Genomic DNA, 23,281 nt, shown 5'->3' on the forward strand with positions numbered 1-23,281 from the left:
ATGACCAAACATCCCCGGTTTTGGTTACCTGTCCCCGGGAAAACACAGAAAAACTACCTATGTCCCCGATTTTTGAAGATAATACCTGTATTTGGTTTTGGTCTCAGACATCTGGTCACCTGACGTAATTGGTGCCAGGATATTTCTCATCCTGTCCAGCAGGTGGTGCTGTTGGCTTTGTTTTGTAGGTAACTGTCGCTGGCTAAGGTAGTTGCTGCAGTATGGTGGAATGTCATCATTTGGATTTCCCTTCTTTCTTTTTTTTTTCTTTTCCTATTTTGTTTTTTAAAACAGAAAAAACATGCCACATTTTCCAGTAAAGATTCATGATACTGGCCCCAGCCGTGGCGCAACTGGCTGGGGCACCTGCACCGCACGCCGGCGACCCGGGTTCGATTCCCGCCCAGTGGTCCTTTCCGGATCCCACCCCAGCTCTCTCTCCCACTCGCTTCCTGTCATTCTCTCTACTGTCCTATCCAATTAAAGGCATAAAAAGCCCAAAAAATAACCTTTAAAAAAAAAAAAAGATTCATGATACCCTGCATACAATGGATCGATTTCGATGGAATTTTCAGGGAAGGTCAGGAGGCGGTTAGGTTCTTCGCTTGGCAGTGTAGATGGCATGGTATGGCCACGTGGTGGCGATCTGAATAGTTGAGGTTCAAATGTATGACAACCAAGGAAGAACAATACAGGTGGAGGTCTGCGCTCTCTGAGTGCTTTTCCAGTTTATTGATAGTAACTCTGAGATATTCTACACAGACATTAAAGAACATTATAGGGGCAGATGTTTATTTTAGTAGCATTTTAACACACATTCATTAGCCTGACCAGCCAGACCCACATCAAGATGTAGGGTCTGGGAACTCACCGTAGGCAGGGCTCAATTGGAGGGGTGGGATAAACGGTTGTCTTTCAAATTCCCTCCCCACGCAATAGGATAGCGCTAAACCAATCATCTTCTTGTTTTCAAGTAAAAGGATGCATAACCGTCGCAACTTCTGGTCGCATGTCAGTCACCATTATGTTAAGCCCGCCCACCGACTCTATACACGATGCGATTGGTCCAGTGATTCTTCCATTTCCCAGCTCCTAAGCTCTATGGAGTGTTGCTAGACTCCCCGGCAGCCAAATTAGATTGGCTTCCGCTAGGGGCATCTACAATTTCATAGCATTTTACTAAACAATCACAGTGAATTCTCATTACCGAAATGTGTCAGGATCCATAATTCAATTGTTGTCTTATTGTCATGAAAAGAGAAGAAGTTGTGTGAAAGTGTCTACAGTATTTGTGGCTAACATTGATATTTATAGTATTTTGCTAAATAAATTGGAGAAGATTTTGGAGAAGAAGTTGTGCAAAAGTGTCTGTATTTGTGATAAACATTGATATTTATGGTATTTTACTAAATAAATTGGAGAAGAATTTGTGTAAAAGTGTTATATTAAATTGTTTCACTATAATCCTACTTTGATCATTAAATAAAAGTTCATGTTCTATGTTTTCCGTAACTTTTACTGGCATATAGCTCTCCATATTTGATTTCCCGAGTGCTGAACCTTATTGGTTCGTAGGCTGTTTCTCAAAGTTAAGGATGAGGTTTTTTTCAAAGCCAGTTTATTTTAATGACGTTACGTCGTCAAATCTCGTCAAGTACTGATTCAGAGTCAGGGATGGTGTAAAATTCTATCATGTAGGCTCCCTAGGCCTAGGTCCTTCATACTGAGAAATGTGGAGGGTGCATCGTTGAATTTAAAGTGTAATACAATAACCCACAATCCTTTGTGTATGGACGATGAGAAATTCTCTGACGGTGTGATTAAATAACAAAGAGGGAGATGGAAAGAAGATGCAAAGAAGCAGTGCGTGTTAATGTGGGTGGGCTAAATTCATTTCTCAAGTGCTTTGTTAATGTCATTTTGACATTCGATCTGAGGGAAGGTTTGTAGGCTTGTCTCTCTAGCACCCGACTCTCAAGAACGCATTCTATCAAGGATGCGCTCTTGACTTTGAGAAACAGTAGTTGATTCAGGGAGTGTTAAGCTTCTTTGCCACCAGTAGACTACGCGACGTGTGGTAAATTCATCAACCGGACATACCTGTCCACCAGGTCGATTTCACGAATGTGCTAAAGGGCGTAACCTGGTGCTTTATCCGCCGGACTGTTAAATGGACTCTCGATCTCCACGATGATGTTTACTAAGCTATTAGCTAGTTTTATCGAAACTGAAACGTTTTACCAATGGTAATGAGTTTGGACATGTTAAGTTGCCTCAGGTGCTCCACAGTGGGCTTATTTTTAAATCACAGAGCGAAATTCATTGGAGAACGAGTTTGTCGTCCCCCATCACTTTGGAGAGAGCATTGGTTGTCTCAAGGTAAGATCCCCCATCACTTTGGAGAGAGCATTGGTTGTCTCAAGGTAAGACACTGATATTTGTTGCCGAGTTGTTTTTTTTTTTTTTTTTTTAATTAGGCCTAAACGATTTTGTTGATCAAAAGTTAATTTAATTTGCGTTAGTATTGTTATTATGAAGAACGTTATTACAGAGCCCGCGAAGGGTCAGGGTGAGGATCAATTCAGACTTTTGCATTCTCTCGTAGCCTAGTCTAAGCCACAGGATGAGGGTGAGGGAACGGTAGCCTAACGCATGCGAGGAAACTCAAAACTGTTGCTCTGAACATAACAGAACAGGTGTTCTGCCTTTGCGGACTCCTTTAAACTGTAAAATGTGTAGCCTACATATCAGCGGGGATTAGGCCTATTGCTGAACCTGGCGTCATTATGTATTATAGCTTTGTTAGTTGTGTTAGACCTTTATGTGATTTGCTACTAGTTACAGATGTCGGGGACGACCAATTGATTAGCTTAAGCTAATGCCTATCGTGCGGACGCTGGCTGCGATGGCTTTGAACACTGTGACTTTCAGTGGTTGGCCTGATTCTGAGCTTCGAGATAGTGGTACCCACCCTTGCAAAACAACACATGTTTGCGTCAGGTTTTCGGCAAAATTGTGGTCTCAAAATTGCGCTCTCTGGTTGCTTTTCTAGTTCATTTTGTGAAGGAAACTAGCCTATAAGATAGGTGGATGGAGGAATGAAGTAGATACCGTTATGAGAGATGAGATGTCCTGCTCACTCACGCATCACTTAAGAGATGGCAATTACTGAGTATGTGGCACTGTCTGGCACATCACCTCTTAGGCTAGAATAGACACACAACTTGCTGAGAATATGACCTTATAAAGCACGATGAGGTGATGTCTGATAGGTCTCAAGTCATGAATGAATACTTATTACAAAAATGTGTGAACAAAATAGGCTTAATCATTTTGCATGGTAGTTCATGTCAATTCCAGCATATAAAGGTCCTTTCTTGTTCTGCATTCAGTGGGGGAACTGGTGAAAAAGGCCTGCCACCCAGCCAGAACACCTGCGATACTCACACAGCCCATAGACCATGATACCTTTCTGCTTCTCATCAGGGTGAGTACACACACAGTTTTGTGTGTGTGTGTGTGTGTGTGTGTGTGTGTGTGTGTGTGTGTGTGTGTGTGTGTGTGTGTGTGTGTGTGTGTGTGTGTGTGTGTGTGCTTGTTTTATGTGTACTTTTATTCAGTATTGATATTTTTGCTTGTTATTTTTACTTAACACATTTATTGTACTATGTACAGCACTTTGGTCAGTGTGAACTGTTGCAAATGTACTTTCTAAATACATTTGACTTACGTACTTGCGTACGTGTGTACACACACACACACACACCACACACACACTTGATTTCTTTATTTGAATCCACCAATCAAATTTCTTATACAAAGGATTCAAATGTTCTCAGAGAAAATACAACTTTGACATTGAAGGGTGCATAAAGCATCGCCTACGCCACACAGCAAGACTGCCTATCACAGCTGATATGGAGCAGAAAGAATTTTGCCAGTTGTTTAGACTTTCCTTTTTATAAGCCTGCCGGTCTTAGTCCACTGACTGCCAGTTTGTGGACATGTCCCAGGCTGCCAAATATCAGTGCCACAAGCTTACATGAATACCCTAGGTCACTGATCGTTGTAAGTAGGGGTTGGTATTTAGGTATTTTTTTTCCCAAAAAGGCTATGTCCATATACAGATCATAAACACAACCTATTTCAAGGACTAGCACCTCCTTTCTATCTGCATCCACGAGCACAACATCAAGGGTGTTAGCGATGTTACAAAAAAACTCATCATTAGTGTTTGTACATATAGGCATATTTTTTGGAAATATACATTGAACAGTACTGTCAGTGATATCAACAATATGGTCATGGCGTGTTGTGTAGAGTCCTTTGTACATACTGTCCTTAACAGTGAAACAGAGAATGTCCTCCCCTATTGCGACATTTCTGTACATGGAGTGAGAGGCAGAGTGGTCAGCAAAGTCGAAGCATGCCAACTTTCCCTGCATTCTTAGTCCAGTCCAGTGTTGTTTTGTGTCCATTTGTTTCATGCTCAGTAGGAATCTCCTTGTTGTTGTGCTCTCTGTCTCTCTCTCTCACACACACACACACACACACACACACACACACAGATACAGTTTTGAATGTTTAGTGTTCGGATTAGATCCTCTGTCTGTCTGTCTGTCTGTCAGGTCCCATCCGTTGGACAATGCAGGGTTCTTCTCTCTTGGTTCATTTGCCTGGATGACGCCCATGATATGGAGAATCTTCCAGAACCGACTGGACCCAAGCTCTCTGGTTCTCTCACCGCACGATGGAGCCAGCGCCAACGGGAACCGGTCCGTTCACTTGCACTCAAGACTAGGGCTGTCAATCTTCCTCTTTATCCCTTATTAAAGGGATTTATTAAAGGGATTATCCGGAGTAAAAGGCACTTTAGATCAATTTACGGATGATTGGGAGTACATACGTTGAGTTGACATCAAATCATGTCATTCGGATGTGTTTTGAGATTTTACCGTTTTTAGCCAAAACTCGTTAGCCTGGAAATAAACGGGGCACGTCCTTTCGCCGCTACAAAACGCTATTTTATACCTCTTCTACTGTTCCAAACAACATTACACTTACGTGGCAGTGAGTAGAGGGTCCCTAAAGCCAAACTGAAGTTTCCCCAGGTCTTTATGTGGTCAGATAGAGAGTCCAGAATGAATTTCATCGAGTCAGTACCTTTCCGGAAATGTTGCTGAAGTGTTGCTAAAATGTTTCTCAGCTGCAGCGGCGACATTTCCGGAAAGGTACTGGCTTGATTAAATTCATCCTGGACTCTATCCACTCTAATTCATCCCAAAGGTGTTCTATTTAGTTGAGGTCAGTGTCTCATTCTGTGTATGTACTGTGTGTGTGTGTGTGTGTCTGTCTGTCTGTCTGTCTGTCTGTCTGTCTGTCTGTCTGTCTGTCTGTCTGTCTGTCTGTGTGTGTGGTCAGGATGGAGCAGTTGTGGCAGGAGGAGGTGTCTCGTGTGGGCCTGGAGAAGGCGTCTCTGGGGAGGGTGGTGATGCGCTTCCTGAAGACCCGCCTCTTCCTCATTGCCATCACCTGCATTCCCCTGGCAGTGTTCATGTTCATTGGACCGGTACGTCCCTACAGCCTCTTATGCCCCCTACACACAAAGACACTCATTCTTACCCCTGATAACCAACCCACACACACACATACTGTCCCATTCTTGCTCTTGATACACACACATACTGCCCCATACTCTTGATAACCCACACACACACACACATACCGTCCCATACTCCTGTGCCACAGTTTCCAGACTGCTTTAGCAGCGTGAATGAACCCAGGCTAATCTGTCGGTTGAAATATGCCGTAATCCAGTCACTCAGTTCAGTTTACTTCAAAAAGCTTTACTGACATGCAGTGGAAGAAGTAATGAAACTCAGCACTTAAGTAACAGTACAAATATCCAGAGAAATATTTAGTGATATTCTCTAGTGAAAGTAGAAGTACCACACTGGCAACCCTACTTAAAGGGATAGTTCGGGTTTTAAGACACGAAGTTATATGGGTTCCCTGTCAGCAATGTTGTGCATCAGCAATGACTTACCCCCCGACAGCGTCCTGTGAGCCGAGATCCAGCCGGTTTTTGATCACTGCGCGCTACTGACAGCTGGACAACGTTTTTGTGGTGCAAATATATCACTCTTTTCAACGCATATGGTTTTGAGAAGAAAAACACTTTACTTTCGTGACCCCAGAAACTTGCCGGACTACTTTCTTCAGCATCAAAAACGATCAAAAACCGGCTGGATCTCGGCTCACAGGACGCTGTCGGGGGGTAAGTCAGTGCTGATGCACAACGTTGCTGACAGGGAACCTATATAACTTCGTGTCTTAAAACCCGAACTATCCCTTTAAAGCATAACTCACCAACTCTCGTCTAAATGCAAAATTACATTGGAAGCATCACTTCTAAGTCAGTGTTGTTGTCTCCGGGTCCAATGGTCTTTTGAACAGGAATCATAGGGGCTCTACTAGGATCACATCTAAAAAGCAGTTTACTAAAAGAAAGGTTCTGAACAGCTCACTTGTGACTGAGTGAGTCAAGATAGTAGGCCTAGTGCCCCTACGATTCTCGCCTGCTGATTGGTTCAAAGATATAGAACCCAATTTCACTGGTGAGATAAACGTGTGCCGGTCAGGTAGCCATTTTGACGGTGAAAAATCACCATAGAATTTAACGGAACGTATTGTAGAAATGAAGTTGAGTAGAAAGTATATAATAGGTAAATGCTACAAAATGAACTAAGTAAAAGTTAAAAGTATGCACTGTTTTTTTTTATACTTAAGTAAAGTACAGACACCTGGAACTGTACTTAAAGTATAAGTCTGGCGAAAATTGAAAAAAAAAAGTGTTTTTCTGAAAGAAAATACATCAACTAAGCCGTGGAAGAAGCATTTTTCGTTGATCACGCTGTACAGAGCTAGCACGGGCAAGAGCTACAGCCCAAAATCGCAAACAGTGGGTTAGCATAGGGCTTACAGCCATACGCTTTAAAAATTGCAATTTTAAACCACTAACATTGCTCAAAGCAGCGCCAAACCTCGTCAGCAGCTTACTCTAGGTGTCTACACATAAAACGAAGCAACAATCAATCTGTGAACTTTGGAATAGTTTGTATACACTTAGAATCAGTTTGAGACCTCAACCCTATCTGAAGCACAGAAATGTCACGCGAGATCTCTTTCAATTTTTGCTGGACTTACACTTTAAAGGGATTATCCACCATTTGGGGAATTAAGGGGAACTACAATCTGATTCTGGTGTAATAATCAAGGAACATTGCGAATGTACCATTGGTGCAGTGATATCACGCAGCACCTGAAAAAAGACGCCGGGTGGCCGGTTACAACGTTATAAAGTTAACCTAATAACCAGCTGTTGTAAGCTACCATCAGCATTTTTGTATGTCTCTGTTGTCTAAATGATAATAGCATCTCATTTCAGAGTTCATTTCAGAGTTTGTCGTAACATTGTCGTAACATTGTCTTTTTGGTGGTTTTCTTGGTTTTTGGCAAAGAAATGCATTCCTTTACATTCCTGAACATTCTCTAACCATCGTCATTTCGAATGGTGCTGTTTTCGGCCCTAAAATTCATGTTTTCGTGACGTTACATAGAAATCTATGGTACGTTTGCAATTTTCCTTGATTATTACGCCAGAATCAGAGTGTAGTTCTGTGTCAAATTAGCTTAGAAAGTCACCACATTTAATTTTCTGTTAGTCTTATTGCAACTTGAGAAGAGACCAGTTTTAAATGGGAAAATTACCGAAAATCTTAGTCACTTTTAAGCGTGATGCTAGCAAGCTAAACCGATTCAATGATTTATGATAGGCTGAAGCTAAAAGTTGTATCACCAGACTCGCAGAACGACTGGATCAATGTGAAAAAGGTACATATCAATTGTTTCTCTTGAGGGGAGGTGAAAAATTTGCTTAATTCCCTAAATGGTGGAATTGCCCTTTAAGCACCATAACAAAGTAATTGTACTTGCAACATGATCACTCCCATTCACCTAAACATACACCTTTCTTTCTTTCTTCCTCTCTCTCTCTCTCTCTCTCTCTCTCTCTCTCTCTCTCTCTCTCTCTCTCTCTCTCTCTCTCTCTATCTCTCTCCCCCCAGGCCATGTTGGTGAAGGAGATTCTAAGTTATGTGGAGACACCAGGTCACTCCTCTCTGAGTTACGGTTTGGGAATGTGTTTTGCCCTCTTCGTCTCAGAGTTCAGCAGGACCTTCATAAACTCGTTGTTATGGGCCATCAGACTGCGCACGGCTACACACATCAAAGGAGCGCTCTCCACGCTCGTCTTCAGGAAGATCATCAACATGCGCATCATCACCAGTGTGTCTGTGGGACAGGTTAGGCATGCGCACACACACACACACACACACACACACACACCTTTTCTAGTCATTTCTTTTTTTATGCAGCCCCATCTGACCACATTGTTGTGGGGGTCTCTCTTTAATGGGCGATATGTTGCCATATTGTACTTAGTTGGGATTGTAGTTGTGTGTTAATCATGAGTGAGACACTGAGTGGTCAGCTGATTGGAGAAGTTCAATATCTCTCTCACACACACACACACACACACAGACACAGGCACCTGCTGAGCCATTGTGTGTTGTCCTGTAGGTCATTAACGTGTTGACGACAGATAGCCACCGGATGTTTGATGCGGTAGTGTGGGTCTCCTTTCTGTTCGGTGTACCAGTATCCCTTCTGCTCAGCATCTTCTACTGCTGTTATGTTCTTGGATACACCGCCCTCATCGGAATCTCCGTCTACCTGGTCTCTATGTCTGTACAGGTACACACTCTCTCACTCACTCACTCACTCACTCACTCACTCACTCACTCACTCACTCACTCACTCACTCACTCACTCACACACACACACTCACACACCACAGTTGCGCGCGCACACACACACACACACACACACACACACACACACACACACACACACACACACACACACACACACACACACACACACACACACACACACACACACACACACACACACACACACACACACATTACATGCTCACAATTACCTCATTGGAATTGGTAGGTATGTGTGTGTGTGTGTGTGTGTGTGTGTGTGTGCCCACGTGTGTCTCTGATTGTGTATTTGGAGTGGTGTCCTCTTGATGATTTGTTGGGCTGTAGTTCTGGTTTAACAGGGTGATACACATGTTCCGGAGTGAAGTTGCCGTGGTAACGGATAGCCGAGTGTGCATCATGAACGAGGTTCTCACCTACATCAAGCTCATCAAGATGTACGCCTGGGAGGAGTCCTTCCAGAAGAAGATTGCAGGTGCCAATAAGATCTATTTACTACGACCATATCACAGGGACCATATTGAAGAAATTTGTTTTGCTCATGGTATCTTGTAGGGGTGTAACAATCTCGATTTAATGTCAAATATTAATATCAAAATATCAAACTTCGAAATCAAAGATGTAAGTGAGGATCATGCATGTGTTAAAATATGCTGTCAACATCATCTCCTCTAACTTAAATTGCAGTCAGTTAAAATACACATCAACTGCACCTAAACTTCCTCCCGCTTCTCTGAAATTACCAGTGTGGAAATATTTAGTGGTCCATTCTTACATGTAAATGAAGGCAGCAGTCAGTTTGAGCAGCAACTTAACTTACAAAGCGTGATACAAGGCTAATCTGTTTAGGCAATAGAATGTAGACTGCTTGTTGAACTTAAGAACGAGATACTGTATAGATGTTACTAGGACCACCCAGTTTTAGTCACGTGTGTGTGTGTGTGTGTGTGTGTGTGTGTGTGTGTGTGTGTGTGTGTGTGTGTGTGTGTGTGTGTGTGTGTGTGTGTGTGTGTGTGTGTGTGTGTGTGTGTGTGTGTGTGTGTGTGTGTGTGTTTGTGTGTGTGTGTGTGTGTGAGTAGACGTCCGTAAGGAAGAGAGAAGCCTTCTCCAGAAGGCCGGTTATGTGCAGAGTGTTAACAATGCTAACACAGCCATTGTCCCCTCCCTGGCCACCATCCTCATGTTTGTCATTCATACACACCTCGGACTTCCTCTGGACTCCTCCACGGTCAGTACTTTTCATAAGATCATCTCTCAAATGAAAAACCATGCCACTCTCTAGGTATGGTGAACGGTGTGCAATGAAATGGGGCTATTTTCATTCCAAAGGCTAAAGGAACTTAATCAGAATGCATAGTATCCTGAATCCATGATATAACTGGCCTCTTTGCCTCTAATCTAACATAGGAGTGCCTAAACTTATGCACCCTGTATTTTAACAAACAACATTGATTTTTTACAATACATTCTTCATTTACCACGAAAGGTGATGTCCTTAAAGGTTGGATTTTCACTCAGTTTTTAACTGAGGCATTCTGATCAATTTCCAAAATAAAAAATATGAGGTTTTTTTGTCAACTTTAGCATGGGTACCCAAACCTTAGCATACAACTGTATGTTTTACTCCTCTCCTCTTCTCTATTCTTCTCCTCTGCAGGCCTTCACCATCATTTCTACCTTGAATTCAATGAATTTCTTTATGCGCTCTCTGCCGACGATTGTCAAACATTTTGCTGAAGCAATTGTGTCCCTCGCACGTTTCAAGGTAAAACAATTGACTTGGTCAAATTTACCCATCCAGGTGCAGGGCTGTTGTGGATGATGTTATTGCTAAAGTTCCTGAGTTTGCATTGGCCCCTAATGGCAAAATATGGTTTCCTGTCGAATGTGTCACCTTATTCACAAACTATAACTCCTCCCCTTTCCCATGATGCCCAACATGTTCATATCTACTGTGGAATTATGGAAAAGAAAATCCAGCTCAAAAATCAAGATTTTGGCAGTTATATTGCAACAATGTCTGACTTTGCACTGCCCCCAAATGGCCAAATACAGTTTCCCGATGTCACCTGATTCAAATACTACTAACTCCTCACCTCTCCAATGATGCAACATGTCCATATCTACTGTGGAATTTTGGAGATAATGAAACTCATCAGTACTTTGATAAACTATTGCAACGATCTCTGACTTTGCACTGCCCCTTAATGGCTCTTGGATATTGCCCTCCTGGTAAACCCCGTAGCCTCTACCTTTACCTTTAGATTTGAGGTGAATTTGAATGAACACCCTAGTCTGGTTTTCACCAAACTAAGCTCAATCTTTTAAGATTGAACATTAGCCTGGGGAGGCTGCACTTTGTTTCTACTGCACAAGAGGCGTGATCAATGGGCATCGTTCAAATGACTCCGTACGCAATTGCCAGGAGCAGGGCTAGTTGGTTAATTAAACTTTTACCAAAGCCAGTCAGTAGAATCATAAACACGTCCTTCTTCTGTATGAACTGTTCCAGGGCAAGTTTTTGTTCTGTTTTCAAAGAAAACTTGCCTTTAAAATCTTCCAAACAGAAACGACAGCGGCATCGATAGGTGGAGTGTGTACACAACTGCTGAGATAAATGTGCAGGTTTCCAGTCTGAGCTGCAGGGCCTGAAATGCTGAAATGGTTTACCCAGCCTACTGTTCAACCAATATATCACCCATTTAAAGCAAATGTTCAAATGGAGTGTGTGTGTGTGTGTGTGTGTGTGTGTGTGTGTGTGTGTGTGTGTGTGTGTGTGTGTGTGTGTGTGTGTGTGTGTGTGTGTGTGTGTGTGTGTGTGTGTGTGTGTGTGTGTGTGTGTGTGTGTGTGTGTTCTTCAGGAGCTGCTGTTGCAGCGGAACCCCGAGTCCTATCTGACCCAGAGGAAGGGGCTGGGAGCGGCTCTGGTGATGGAGAACGCCTCCTTCTCCTGGACCTCACCTGACAGCTCACCTGAGACCACACACGAAAACACACACACCTCAGAGAACAAACCCACCCTCAGAAACATCAGCTTCACCCTGCCCAAGGTGTGTGTGCGTGTGTGTGTTTTTTTTTTCTCTTGTAAATGTTTATTTTGGTGTTCTCAAAACACCTGTAACTACATGCATTTATTCTGTGAATGGGACTCGGTACAATACTGGTACTTTACACACTACTTGTCTGTATACTTTACTATCTCCACATAGATTTTTCATGGTCCTACTATCTATCCCACATAGCATTTCAGCTGCATGAAAATACAAACACACCTTGTTTTATCCTTATTATTGTCATGACCATTTGTTTTGGAGACTTTACATTTTCAGACAACATTAACACAGGATTATATTTCTAGAGAAAATACTCATTGATGACAGGTGTGTCCAAATAAAAGTCCCAATGAAATGTTTTTTTCAGAAACTACACAACCAATGAGAATATGGTGCAAACCTTTAATCATTAAATCTTACTGAGAACATGATTGTCTTCCATTTTACAAAGTTTAGTCAGGCTAGGAATAATACATTTTAAGATATGAATGCCTTAACATGGCCTCCAAGATAAGGCCATTAAGTGTAAAAATACAACGAAAACAATATAATTGAACAAAAATATTTTACAGGTTTTAGTTATGGCACCTTAACATTGTGTAGACAAAGGTTGGTGCTGCAACCATTTCCCTGGATTTTGTCGGAATTCACATACTGTAGAATGACTCATATAGCATAGCATAGCACAATGGTCCTGGTCATATGCTACCAGAGCAACCCAGGGTTAAGTGACTTGCTCAAAAGCACTTCAAAAGCTTAAAGACAACTGAGTCAAAGCTTAAAAACACCTTAAAAACAGCTTTTGGAATTCACAACTGTTCAGGCTACTGCATGCTAGTCCAGCTCCTTACCCACTAGGCTAATACGGCCCCAAACATCCCTGTTGCACACTCAGTGACCTCAGTAGCATTGGCTTGTGTGATAAAACTGCACATAGTGTAAATTATCTCCTGCTTTCTCCAGGGAAATCTGCTAGGAGTTTGTGGAAATGTGGGCTGCGGGAAAACATCTCTCATATCCAGCATCCTAGAACAGGTAAACACACATGCAGTAGATCAAAAACATGTGCAATGCATACAATTAAATACAGCATACATACTTTTAATACAGTTCTCTGTGTGTGTGTGTGTGTGTGTGTGTGTGTGTGTGTGTGTGTGTGTGTGTGTGTGTGTGTGTGTGTGTGTGTGTGTGTGTGTGTGTCCATAGATGCACCTGCTGAAGGGTTCAGTGATGGCGGACGGGGCATTTGCCTACGTTTCCCAGCAGGCCTGGATCTTCCACGGATCTGTGAAGGACAACATCCTCATGGGAGAGCCTTTCAACCAGCAAAGGTAACACAGACACACACACACACACACACACACACACACATACACACACATTGCTAGCTGGACAGTGACCACTGTGTGTGTGTGTGTGTGTGTGTGTGTGTGTGTGTGTGTGTGTGTGTGTGTGTGTGTGTGTGTGTGTGTGTGTGTGTTTTCCTTCACAGGTATAGTGAAGTAATCAGGGCATGTTCCCTTGAGTCAGACTTGGCCATACTCCCCTACGGTGACGAGACTGAGGTGAGTGATCTGCATTTGTGTGTGTGTGTGTGTGTTAGGGCTTTGCATTCTGCTATCACAATACATGGTTACAATTCAGTATATTGCAATATATTTCAAAACTGTATGAAAGGCAATATTTTGTGATTGTCTATAATAGTCTATAATATCAGTGTTTCGGAAATTAAAGAAGATACCATCATGTGCATAACATGTAAAAGTTTACTTTTGCAAACAATCCAGTACACTGTACAGTACAGTTATGACTATGTGACAACAATATATGCTATGTGTGTGTGTGTGTGTGTGTGTGTGTGTGTGTGTGTGTGTGTGTGTGTGTGTGTATGTGTGTGTGTGTGTATTTATCCCTGCTCAGATTGGTGAGCGTGGACTGAACCTGTCGGGCGGTCAGAAGCAGCGGATCAGTCTGGCCCGAGCGGTCTACTCAAACCGGGACATCTACCTGCTGGACGACCCGCTGTCTGCATTGGACGCTCATGTTGGCAAACACATCTTCAAGGAGTGTGTGAAAAAGGCCCTGAAGGGCAAATCGGTCATCCTGGTCACTCACCAGTTAAAGGTAACACAGGGTCTTGGAGTGAAGTAGTTTGGAGCAAAATGATCCGTGCCCCTGGCAAATATTGATTAATGTTGGTTTTCTCTTGACCAACAGCTGGAAATGACACTGCCACATGCAAAACATGGAATCAGGAAAAAAGTGTTTTCATCTTTTTGAACATTTTTATGAAAATTTGTGTGAAAATTGGTCTGTAATTCAATAATTCATACCCTTTTTAAATAATCAATGGGAACATCTTAATTTGCCATTACAACTTCCAAAATATTTATTATAATCTACCAAGCCTCTCCAGGTCTCCACACTTTTTTCGGCACTTTTTTTTTCGGCAATCTGGGTTTTGTGGCAGGAATGATTCTTTGCCAATTCTCTGACCTCACTTTTTTATGGATTGAGGTCTCAACTCTTGGCTATAAAATGTCGATTAATGAATATACATTCCATCCCTGCTATTCCTGGATCAGCCTCAATCAAGTAACCTTCAGCCATGTTCAAGGTCAATGGTTGTCAAAGTGATGGTTCTTTAAAGTTTCACCCATACAACAAGCTAATTGTGTCTATTTGGTCCTACCCACATTAACATTTAACTTCACTCAGGTCATGAAGAACCATTTCTACTACTGCTTAGCTTGGCTTATTTTTTAGCCAGCTGGCTGAAGAATGTGTTATGTTTGAGTCAGTCCATGTTGTAAAGTGATGCAAAATCCAAAACTGACAAAAGACCAAGTTGCACATCTGCCCAAAAAACATGGAATAGTGGATCTGGGCACGTCCGAGAATACAAATGGTTGACGGATACGGTTATGAGGGGGTCCTCGGAAAATGTTGTTCCCCAGAGTACCCTTTGAGAACATTGAGAACCCCTGTTCTAGGTGAACTAATGACATGGTCTCAACTAGCCTGGGTGAACCCAGACATTTTTTTTTTTATCTGAATTCGGTTTCCAAATCACCAAAAATACAGGAATGTTTATTTTCTTTGGAGTTGAAGTGAAAACTGCATTTAAAACCTTTGTTTACAAGAGAGATATGTTTGTTGCACTTCTTGAAATGATTTGGTAAAAGTTAATGCACCAATTTAATGCACCTGAAGTTGGACAACAATGGGTTCCTTTCCAGAAGGGCCCGCAGTGCAAATTCAGATTTGAGAACAGGTCTGCAGGGTTCACCCAGGCTAGGTCTCAAAATGAGGAACAACAGAATGTTCCATGTCCTCTCCTCTCCTCTTTACCTCTCACTTCCTCTCCTCCTCTCCTCTTTTCTCCTCCTCCCCTCTCCCCCCCCCTGGTGTAGTACCTGGAGTTCTGTGATGATGTGCTGCTTCTTGAGGATGGTGAGATTAAGGAGGCGGGGACACACACGTCTCTGATGAAGGCTCAGGGCCGCTACGCTCAGCTCATCAACAATTTCCAGCTGGAGCAGACGAACGTACGTCAAAAACACACAACACACTCACCCTCGCTCTGGATAGAACATCGCTATGGATAAAGCCACTCTAAAAATGTGTAGTCCAGATGAAACGAGTCGTTTGGGTGGGGGGGGGGGGGGGGGGGGGGTGACTGTGATTGGATATCAGCTTAAAGTTCTACCCAAGTTCTAAATTCTGTTGTCCATTGCTGGAACGCTGGCTACTCGGAAGACGTCTTCTGGAATTCGGCGACCACGTCTTCTGGACATATTTTGGACCAGTTTTTGCTCAGTGGGATAGCTAGATACATTATAGATCCTCAAGGGGAAATTCAAGACGTTTGTCGACGAATGACAAACAAACAAATAAAATCTCATGTAATGTGCATTATGGAACATGACCCGCACAGTGCTTCTTCTGATCAGATTTGGATGTCTTACATGTCATACACAGTTGCAGTAGGCTATGCAATAGCTGCAGCATCTTTAAATTGCATAGGGTATAATCAGTTGCCATTAACTGGCTGTCAAATGAGTGAATGTACTATAGTACTCGAAAAGCAGCGTGGCAATCATCACGTGAAACAAGCACAACGAATCAGGGAAGGGAACATGGACTAGTTAGTACATCGTCACTTTTCAGATGTCCCGCAACACAACTATCACAATGTCCACGTTCATCTGATATGACTGCAGATCCAAATTGTTTTTTTGTTTTTTTTAAAAAGGGTGTATTTACAGACTTTGGATTGAATTGAATCTCTCTTTGCAGTGTTCACATTATACATTCGACTGCTCACACTCATCAAGCCATCTCCTGTTTTGGAGTGTTTGATGACACCAAATCCAAATCAAGCAAAACAATTTGGCTATTTGAATGCAAATAACTGTTATTAAGTGCCACTACCTCTGAGCGTCTCTGCCTCTCTTTCTATTTGTGTGTTTCTGATTGGTTGATTTCGCTTCATCATGTCTGTGTGTTTCTGACTGGTTTATCTCCTCTGAGGTCTGTGTGTTTCTGATTGGTTGAATTCTCTGCACACTTTCTCTGTGTTTCTGATTGGTGTATCTGTGCCATGTTCTGTAAAGGAGAAGAATGTGGAACTGCAAGCAGAACCTCAGCCAGCTGCAGCCCAGAACACAAGCAGCGGAGTCACCAACCCTGGTACAGCACACCACCGCCTCACAATTCTTTATAGAGCTCTCTAGCCTGGTACAGCACACCACCGCCTCACAATTCTTTATAGAGCTCTCTAGCCTGGTACAGCACACCACCGCCTCACAATTCTTTTTAGAGCTCTCTAGCCTGGCACAATTGGCTCTAGTGGCCTGTTGCCTTATGGAGTCTTTCAGAGCTGTATGTACCTATCTGCAGCCCTACGATCTACAGACTGGCCCAATCCCAATGTCCGGACTCACGGACTCACGGACTTTGGTGTGCGTTCTCGCGAAATTCGTTAGGGCTTACTTAAGGCTGTCCCAATGTCGAGTTACAACGGGCATGAGGGTTTGAGTTCACATTTACCGAGCCCTTTCCGTGAGTCTACATCGGTGCAGACTTAACCTAAGGGAATTACCCACAGTTCAAAGTGTTGTGTGTGGAGATCATAGGAAAATCTGGAAGTGACAAAGGTAAACAACAGCACGACACACACGTGCAATGCATGGTGCAAATGTTAGCAACGTCTTTGTTAGTAAACATCACCAAGGTACATGTGATCTCGTGAGGTGCTGTCCCAATCCCAAATACCTATCTGAGCTCATGTGGCCTCACACACTCACTCACTTAGCACCTGAGATCAATTAAGTCTGTGAGTCCTTAGTCCTTAGTCTTTAGGGCTGACATTGGGATTGGACCTATGTGTGTATACACACATACACATACTCAAATACACTCGAGCCAAATTCTATCACTCTCTGTCTAGTGTCTATGGCCTTATAGATGTGAATCTCTCTTTCTTGATTATTTCTTTCAGCTTTTGACATGTCAGATGAAGTGAATGAGGGAGAAGATGCTGGTCATACTCCTGACAAGACAGGTAGAATGTCCCATGCTCCTTAAACCTTAGAGTCGATGGAATTGTGTGTGTGTGTGTGTGTGTGTGTGTGTGTGTGTTGAAAGAGTAATATGCTGATTAAGAAATTGAGGTACTTGTGTGAGCAGATTTGGAGCACCAACTGGTCAAACAGGAGGTCACTCAGGAGGGATCAGTGACATGGCGAACATACCACCAGTACTGCAAAGCTGCAGGAGGTTAGACACACACACACACACACACACACAAAGCTGACTCACTCAGACACGGACTCGGGGTGTTTTCACACCAACAGCAGTTGGTGCGCACCAAACGATCCACTCAAACCAAAAGCTCTTAGTTCGGTTCATTTTAGTTGGTGTGAAAGCGTCAGTCGCACTGGGGTCCAAACTAAATCAGGCAGACAGAGACCCTCTAGTCCCTCTGGTGAGAATGCAAACTCGGTTCCAAACCATAGACTGTAGGTTAAAATAGTGAGTCAAATTTGGTGCTTATTTCTAGCGGAAGATAAACATTGATGAAATCGGGCCAATTTTGGTTCGTTTGCTGGTGTGAAAGCGGACCACACTGTCTAAATGCTACATCATAACGATTTTATTGCCTAGTGCAGACCAAATAATCAAACTAGTGGTGTGAAAGCGCCCGCAGACACATCAACCAGTGGTCCCAGGTTACCTTCTCAGAAAAACATCACCGGTGCATTTACAGCTTTTGTACAATGTTGAAACCCTGAGACCAGGGCTGACCTTCACTTTGAGAAGTTTCCACTCAAACATTACGCTGAATAAAGCCCTGGCAAGGGGTCTTGGACCCGATCAAGACCTGATCATAGGACCAGGGACATCGCTAGCAGTTGAAAATATTTGGGGCTTAGCATTTGTTTGCTATTGAACAAACTATATAGCCTAGCCACCTAGCAGAGTGGCGTTTTAATTAGCAAAGATGCGTATCATATGGTTTCTGTTATAATTATCTTAACCCTCATGTTGTCCTCAAATCTTACCGACGTTCGTTATCCTTGGGATCAATTTGACCCCAGCTAAAAAAACCTCTCAAAAAATGATTGAAATTGTTTTTTTTACCCAGTTGTTTTGTGGTTGGTACTTAAGAGTGTAATAACCACCATCAAAAGCCCTACAAAACAATCCCACTCCCCCACACCCCTTTATGAACCCTGGAACCCTGGCTGGCAATATGGCCAATCCAGTGTCAACAGCCCAAAGGCCAAATTGACCCCAAGGACAACTTGAGGGTTAAAGGAGCATTTATATGCATTTGCATTAAGCTTTATATTGTTAGAAACCCAGTCATGCTTTTGAATGGTCATGCATCATTCCCTCATTTTGCCCTGAGATAGGAGGAAAAATCCAAAAATGTATTTTTGGCTCATGTGGATGAAAGCCAATAACTCTCAGAAGTCCCTCTCCGTTCACTGCCCTCCAAGCCATCCCCCAAGAAGTAGCTACAAGATTACTGTAATTATACTAAATCCACAAGGCAACGAAATGATCTATTAAGGTTAAACTCTGCTGCTTTTCTATGTGTGTGTGTGTGTGTGTGTGTGTGTGTGTTTCCAGGTTATATCCTTCTCTCCTTGATCATGCTGATTTATGTTCTGCTGGTGGGGATGACGGCCTTCAGCAACTGGTGGCTAAGCTACTGGATGGACCAAGGATCAGGGGTACAAACACTCTCTCACACTCGACGCGACACCGCTGGGCGTTTTTCTTCTTACCGCTTTCACACCTTTAACGATACCGTTAACGTTTCGGTCTTGTAATGTAATTGTATATGGCCCCCTAGATTAATATCTAATGTCTATCTATGTCTTCTGTCCATCCTTTAAACACACAAACTCACAAGCACATACACAAGCACCTTCATAAGTATTTGAACACATGCTAAAGTTGACTAAAAAGAGGAATATAAAATCATCTTTTAGAAATTGATCATGAAGGCAATATTTTTCCTTAAAATACAGGGGTCATAAGTATTTGAACCCCCTATGTTAAAGAGACCCTATGCAACTTTTTCATAGTCATAAAATCGCTTAGAAATGGTTGTTTTGCTTGACTGACCAGTTTTATCGAAAACAGTAATACTTCCTCCCGTCCCCAGTGTCCCTATCCACTATTGCAACCTTGCAGTTTGTTCAGGTGGCGATCGCTCCTTGTTTACATCTGGAAGGCTGAGACGCGTAAGGAACAAGAAGAACCACGCTTGCAATTTATATATTCATATATAGCCTATATATGTATATATATACACGCTAAAGCTGTAGGGGAAGCTCTGCAGAGAAATATGCAAGCATACTGTAAAACGAGCGAAAACGAAAAACGAAACCGAAACCGGAGATGAAATCGCCAATCCTGCATAGTTTCTCTTTAAATTGCCATAGAGACAGGCAGATAAAAAAAAAAAAGAAAAAATCATCATCACATACCCTTCAGCAAAGATTGCATTTTTCAGTTTGATTTGCATTGAGCTTCATGAGAATGAAACCGGCTAATAGGCTAACTGAAAAAGACAAAAAAAACCACCATGCCAGTCTCTTGGCATGGTGAAGGGTATGTGGTGATGAGGTGCTATTTTAATTCCAAAGGCCAAGGGAACTTTATCAGGATGTGTAGTATCCTGGATCCATGAAATAACTCACCTTTAAAAACAAAAATGTTTTCAAATACGTATGAAGGTGACTGAGGTAGATTACCACTTGGTTAGGTAACTTGGTTCCAGCTCATATCTGTATGGCGTTGCAGAACTGGACGAACTCCACTCTTCAGGGGGCCTCTGCAGGAGACGTCTCCCTTAATCCTGACCTCCACTTCTACCAGATGGTCTACGGCCTCACTGCAGTTGCCATGGTAATCTTCAGCCTCATCAAAGGCTACTGCTTCACCAAGGTGACGCTAGGTGCCTCCTCCAAACTCCATGACACAATGTTTCACAAGGTAAGATATCAATCCCACACACACCTGTACACACACACACACACTCACTCACAGCCCTAGCCCCTAACATCCTCGTCTCTTGCAGATCCTCTTCAGTCCGATGAGCTTCTTTGATACCACACCCACGGGCCGCATGGTGAACCGGTTCTCCAAGGACCAGGATGAGCTGGACACAGCTCTGCCCTTCCACATGGACTACTTGCTGCAGTTCGGCCTCATGTTCACCTTCATCATCGTCATCGTCTCCTCCGTCTTCCCCCTCATGCTCATTGCCATGGTCGTGTTCGGACTTGTCTGCGTGCTCCTCTCCTAGTTAGTGTTTGTTTTGTGCTTGTGTAAATGTGTCTGTTTGTCTGTGTGTGTGTGTGTTTGTATTACAGTGGGTACGGGTTGAGAATGCACCTTCTCCCGCGGGACTCCCGAAGAGATCCCGCAGTGCGTCAAGCCGATTTTTTTCGAGGCTAAGGCAATGTACCCAAACAACCACCAGGTGGCAGAAAGTTTCAACTGCATTTAATGATGAAGACCGCATATCCGTCAATAGTCGACTCCTTAATCTCATTGAATCATTAAAATGAAGGTGATGACTGGCGAAATCATTCAAACGACACTTCAATGAACCATTGTTGAAATGAATGAAAATGGTTATAGAAATCGCCTACAGCCAGCGTTATAAGAAATATATAAGTAATAGTTAGTCTTCTTCCGTATTAAACAGATAGTCTACGGGACGCTCGTTCCGTAGGCTATTTTAAGGAACTACTCAATGCAGCGTTTCGTTATAAGAAATATATAAGTAATAGTTAAAGTCTTCTTCTGTATTGAACAGATAGCCTACGGGACGCTCTTTGATCCATATTTTAAGGAACTACTCAATGCACACACACTGGGTAAACTAGCGCGCTACAAACATTAAAATGTCAAATCATATTTATTTCTCTTTGTCGCCATGGTATTGGGGGAAACGCGGAGAGGCGAGATGGTCAGTCCTCGTATTTTTTCTTCGTGTTTCGTTATAAGAAATATACAAGTAATAGTTAAAGTCTTTTTCTTTATTGAACAGATAGCCTATGGGACGCTCTTTGTTCCGTATTTTAAGGAACTACTCAATGCACACACACTGGGTAAACTGGCGCGCTACAAACATTAAAATGTCCAATCATATTTATTTCTCTTTGTCGCCATGATATTGGGGGAAACGCGGAGAGGCGAGATGGTCAGTCCTCGTATTTTTTCTTCGCGTTTCGTTATAAGAAATATATAAGTAAAAGTCTTCTTCTGTATTGAACAGATAGCCTACGGGACGCTCTTTGTTCCGTATTTTAAGGAACTACTCAATGCAAACACACTACAATGCAAAACACACAAAGAAAACACTAAACATATAGCCTACAACTTAATGACACTTTAATGCAGCGTTTCTCAAACTATGGGCCGCGAAACGTGGAGACTGCTGCTGGTCCGCGAGACATGGAGTGAAATTAGGTCCGCTTCATCTGATAATTTGCTGCGCAATTGACCAAGCAACCGCGGACCGACAGAAAAAAAAAGCAAACGTTGCTGCTATCGGGAGGAAATGCTTGCTAATTTGATGTGTTCAAACATAGAGCCATACAATTAGGTGTGTCTGTTATTATGATAATTTTCGAGCATAACTGCTTGTCCATAGCTCAGTGACAGGTGTTAATAGCCTTGCCATAAGCACTGCTGCAGGTGCTTCTTTTATTATGCGGTTAGAGCATAAGCGCTTACTCATATAGACTATAACTCAGGGACAGGTGCAAAACCACCAACTGGGATGGATCGAAGGGCAAGCCAGCACTGCCACACAACGTGAAGGCCTTTGTGTTGTCAACACTAAACAGAAAGTTTCCTACGATGGGGAGAAGTGGCCGCAAGGACTGCATCGATAAGATCAACGAATACAGTAATGTTTTACAACCCAGCTGGTATCCGCTGTTCATTCCGACATATCCCCACTCGGCGGTAGGCCTAGGCCTATTTAACTTTTTTTTTTTTTTTTTTAAACAACGTGCCATTCCGACATGAGGTCATTAATAGGCTATTAATGTCATAACTATTAGGCTATCATTAGGCTTACTATGCATGGCTGTAGGCAGCTTTGAGTCCACTGAGATCTGGACCTCATCGGTTTTGAGAGCTGGAAATGCATGTGTTTGCTAAATATCGGTTGTTGTGCATGTTGCGTTCGCGACTCGGGGAAGTGAAAGCAGTTCTGTAAAGACATTGCAAGTTTTCATGCGCAGCTGTAGCTGATTGTGAAAGCCGATTGGAAATAAGTTTAGAGCGAACGTTTCAACTATGTTTGCCATGGTAGACAAAAATACTCAAATAAAACAATAGCCTAAAAAATAACTGCATGCGTAATGGACACGGCTCTATATCCTAAATAATTTTCGAGGTTCGCCATTTGGTAATATGACCTATTCTTACTGACAATAATTTAGATTGAGCACAACTAAAGTTGCACGAAGGCAAAATACAGTCCTAAAAGCCTATTCTATATAGCCTGGCCAATATTGTAGATGTGCAATAAAAGCAGCATTTGCGTGCGTGCTTGCCGGTGAGGTGTAGCCTACAAAAATGAGCATAACATCTGATTATTAAAGTATGGCTATAGGATGGTTGGTTTAAAATTCAAGTGTAGTAAAAAAGTTTGTGCACATCCCCGGTCAAGGTGCAGAACAAGAGTAGGCTAAATCATAAAAAAATGGAAAAAGGTTCGCACACTTGAAATCCTTCTTTTTTGATTTTATTTTATTTTCTTTATCACAAAGGAATGACGTTTCGACCGTGTGGTCTTCTTCAGATTAAAATTCAAGTACGTGCGTTATTTAACCC

General features: G+C 42.6%; 1 protein-coding gene across 1 annotated transcript in view; it reads left to right on the forward strand.

Moving 5' to 3' along the window:
• Positions 1-3,461: 3,461 nt before the first annotated feature.
• The window catches only part of LOC134070528 (ATP-binding cassette sub-family C member 12-like), a 30,178-nt gene continuing 10,358 nt past the window's right edge, over positions 3,462-23,281 (forward strand). Inside the window, exons 1-20 of the mRNA XM_062526913.1 lie at positions 3,462-3,487; positions 4,629-4,775; positions 5,422-5,569; positions 8,127-8,363; positions 8,641-8,814; positions 9,180-9,327; positions 9,932-10,080; positions 10,510-10,617; positions 11,714-11,902; positions 12,869-12,940; positions 13,112-13,236; positions 13,398-13,470; positions 13,826-14,029; positions 15,319-15,502; positions 16,565-16,597; positions 17,409-17,471; positions 17,597-17,686; positions 19,046-19,149; positions 20,228-20,419; positions 20,505-20,731. Of these exons, the coding sequence (XP_062382897.1) occupies positions 3,462-3,487; positions 4,629-4,775; positions 5,422-5,569; positions 8,127-8,363; positions 8,641-8,814; positions 9,180-9,327; positions 9,932-10,080; positions 10,510-10,617; positions 11,714-11,902; positions 12,869-12,940; positions 13,112-13,236; positions 13,398-13,470; positions 13,826-14,029; positions 15,319-15,502; positions 16,565-16,597; positions 17,409-17,471; positions 17,597-17,686; positions 19,046-19,149; positions 20,228-20,419; positions 20,505-20,731 (2,693 nt within the window). The remainder of the gene's footprint in view (positions 3,488-4,628; positions 4,776-5,421; positions 5,570-8,126; positions 8,364-8,640; positions 8,815-9,179; positions 9,328-9,931; positions 10,081-10,509; positions 10,618-11,713; positions 11,903-12,868; positions 12,941-13,111; positions 13,237-13,397; positions 13,471-13,825; positions 14,030-15,318; positions 15,503-16,564; positions 16,598-17,408; positions 17,472-17,596; positions 17,687-19,045; positions 19,150-20,227; positions 20,420-20,504; positions 20,732-23,281) is intronic.

Source organism: Sardina pilchardus, chromosome 22, assembly GCF_963854185.1.
Source record: "Sardina pilchardus chromosome 22, fSarPil1.1, whole genome shotgun sequence".
Taxonomy (NCBI): Eukaryota; Metazoa; Chordata; class Actinopteri; order Clupeiformes; family Clupeidae; genus Sardina; species Sardina pilchardus.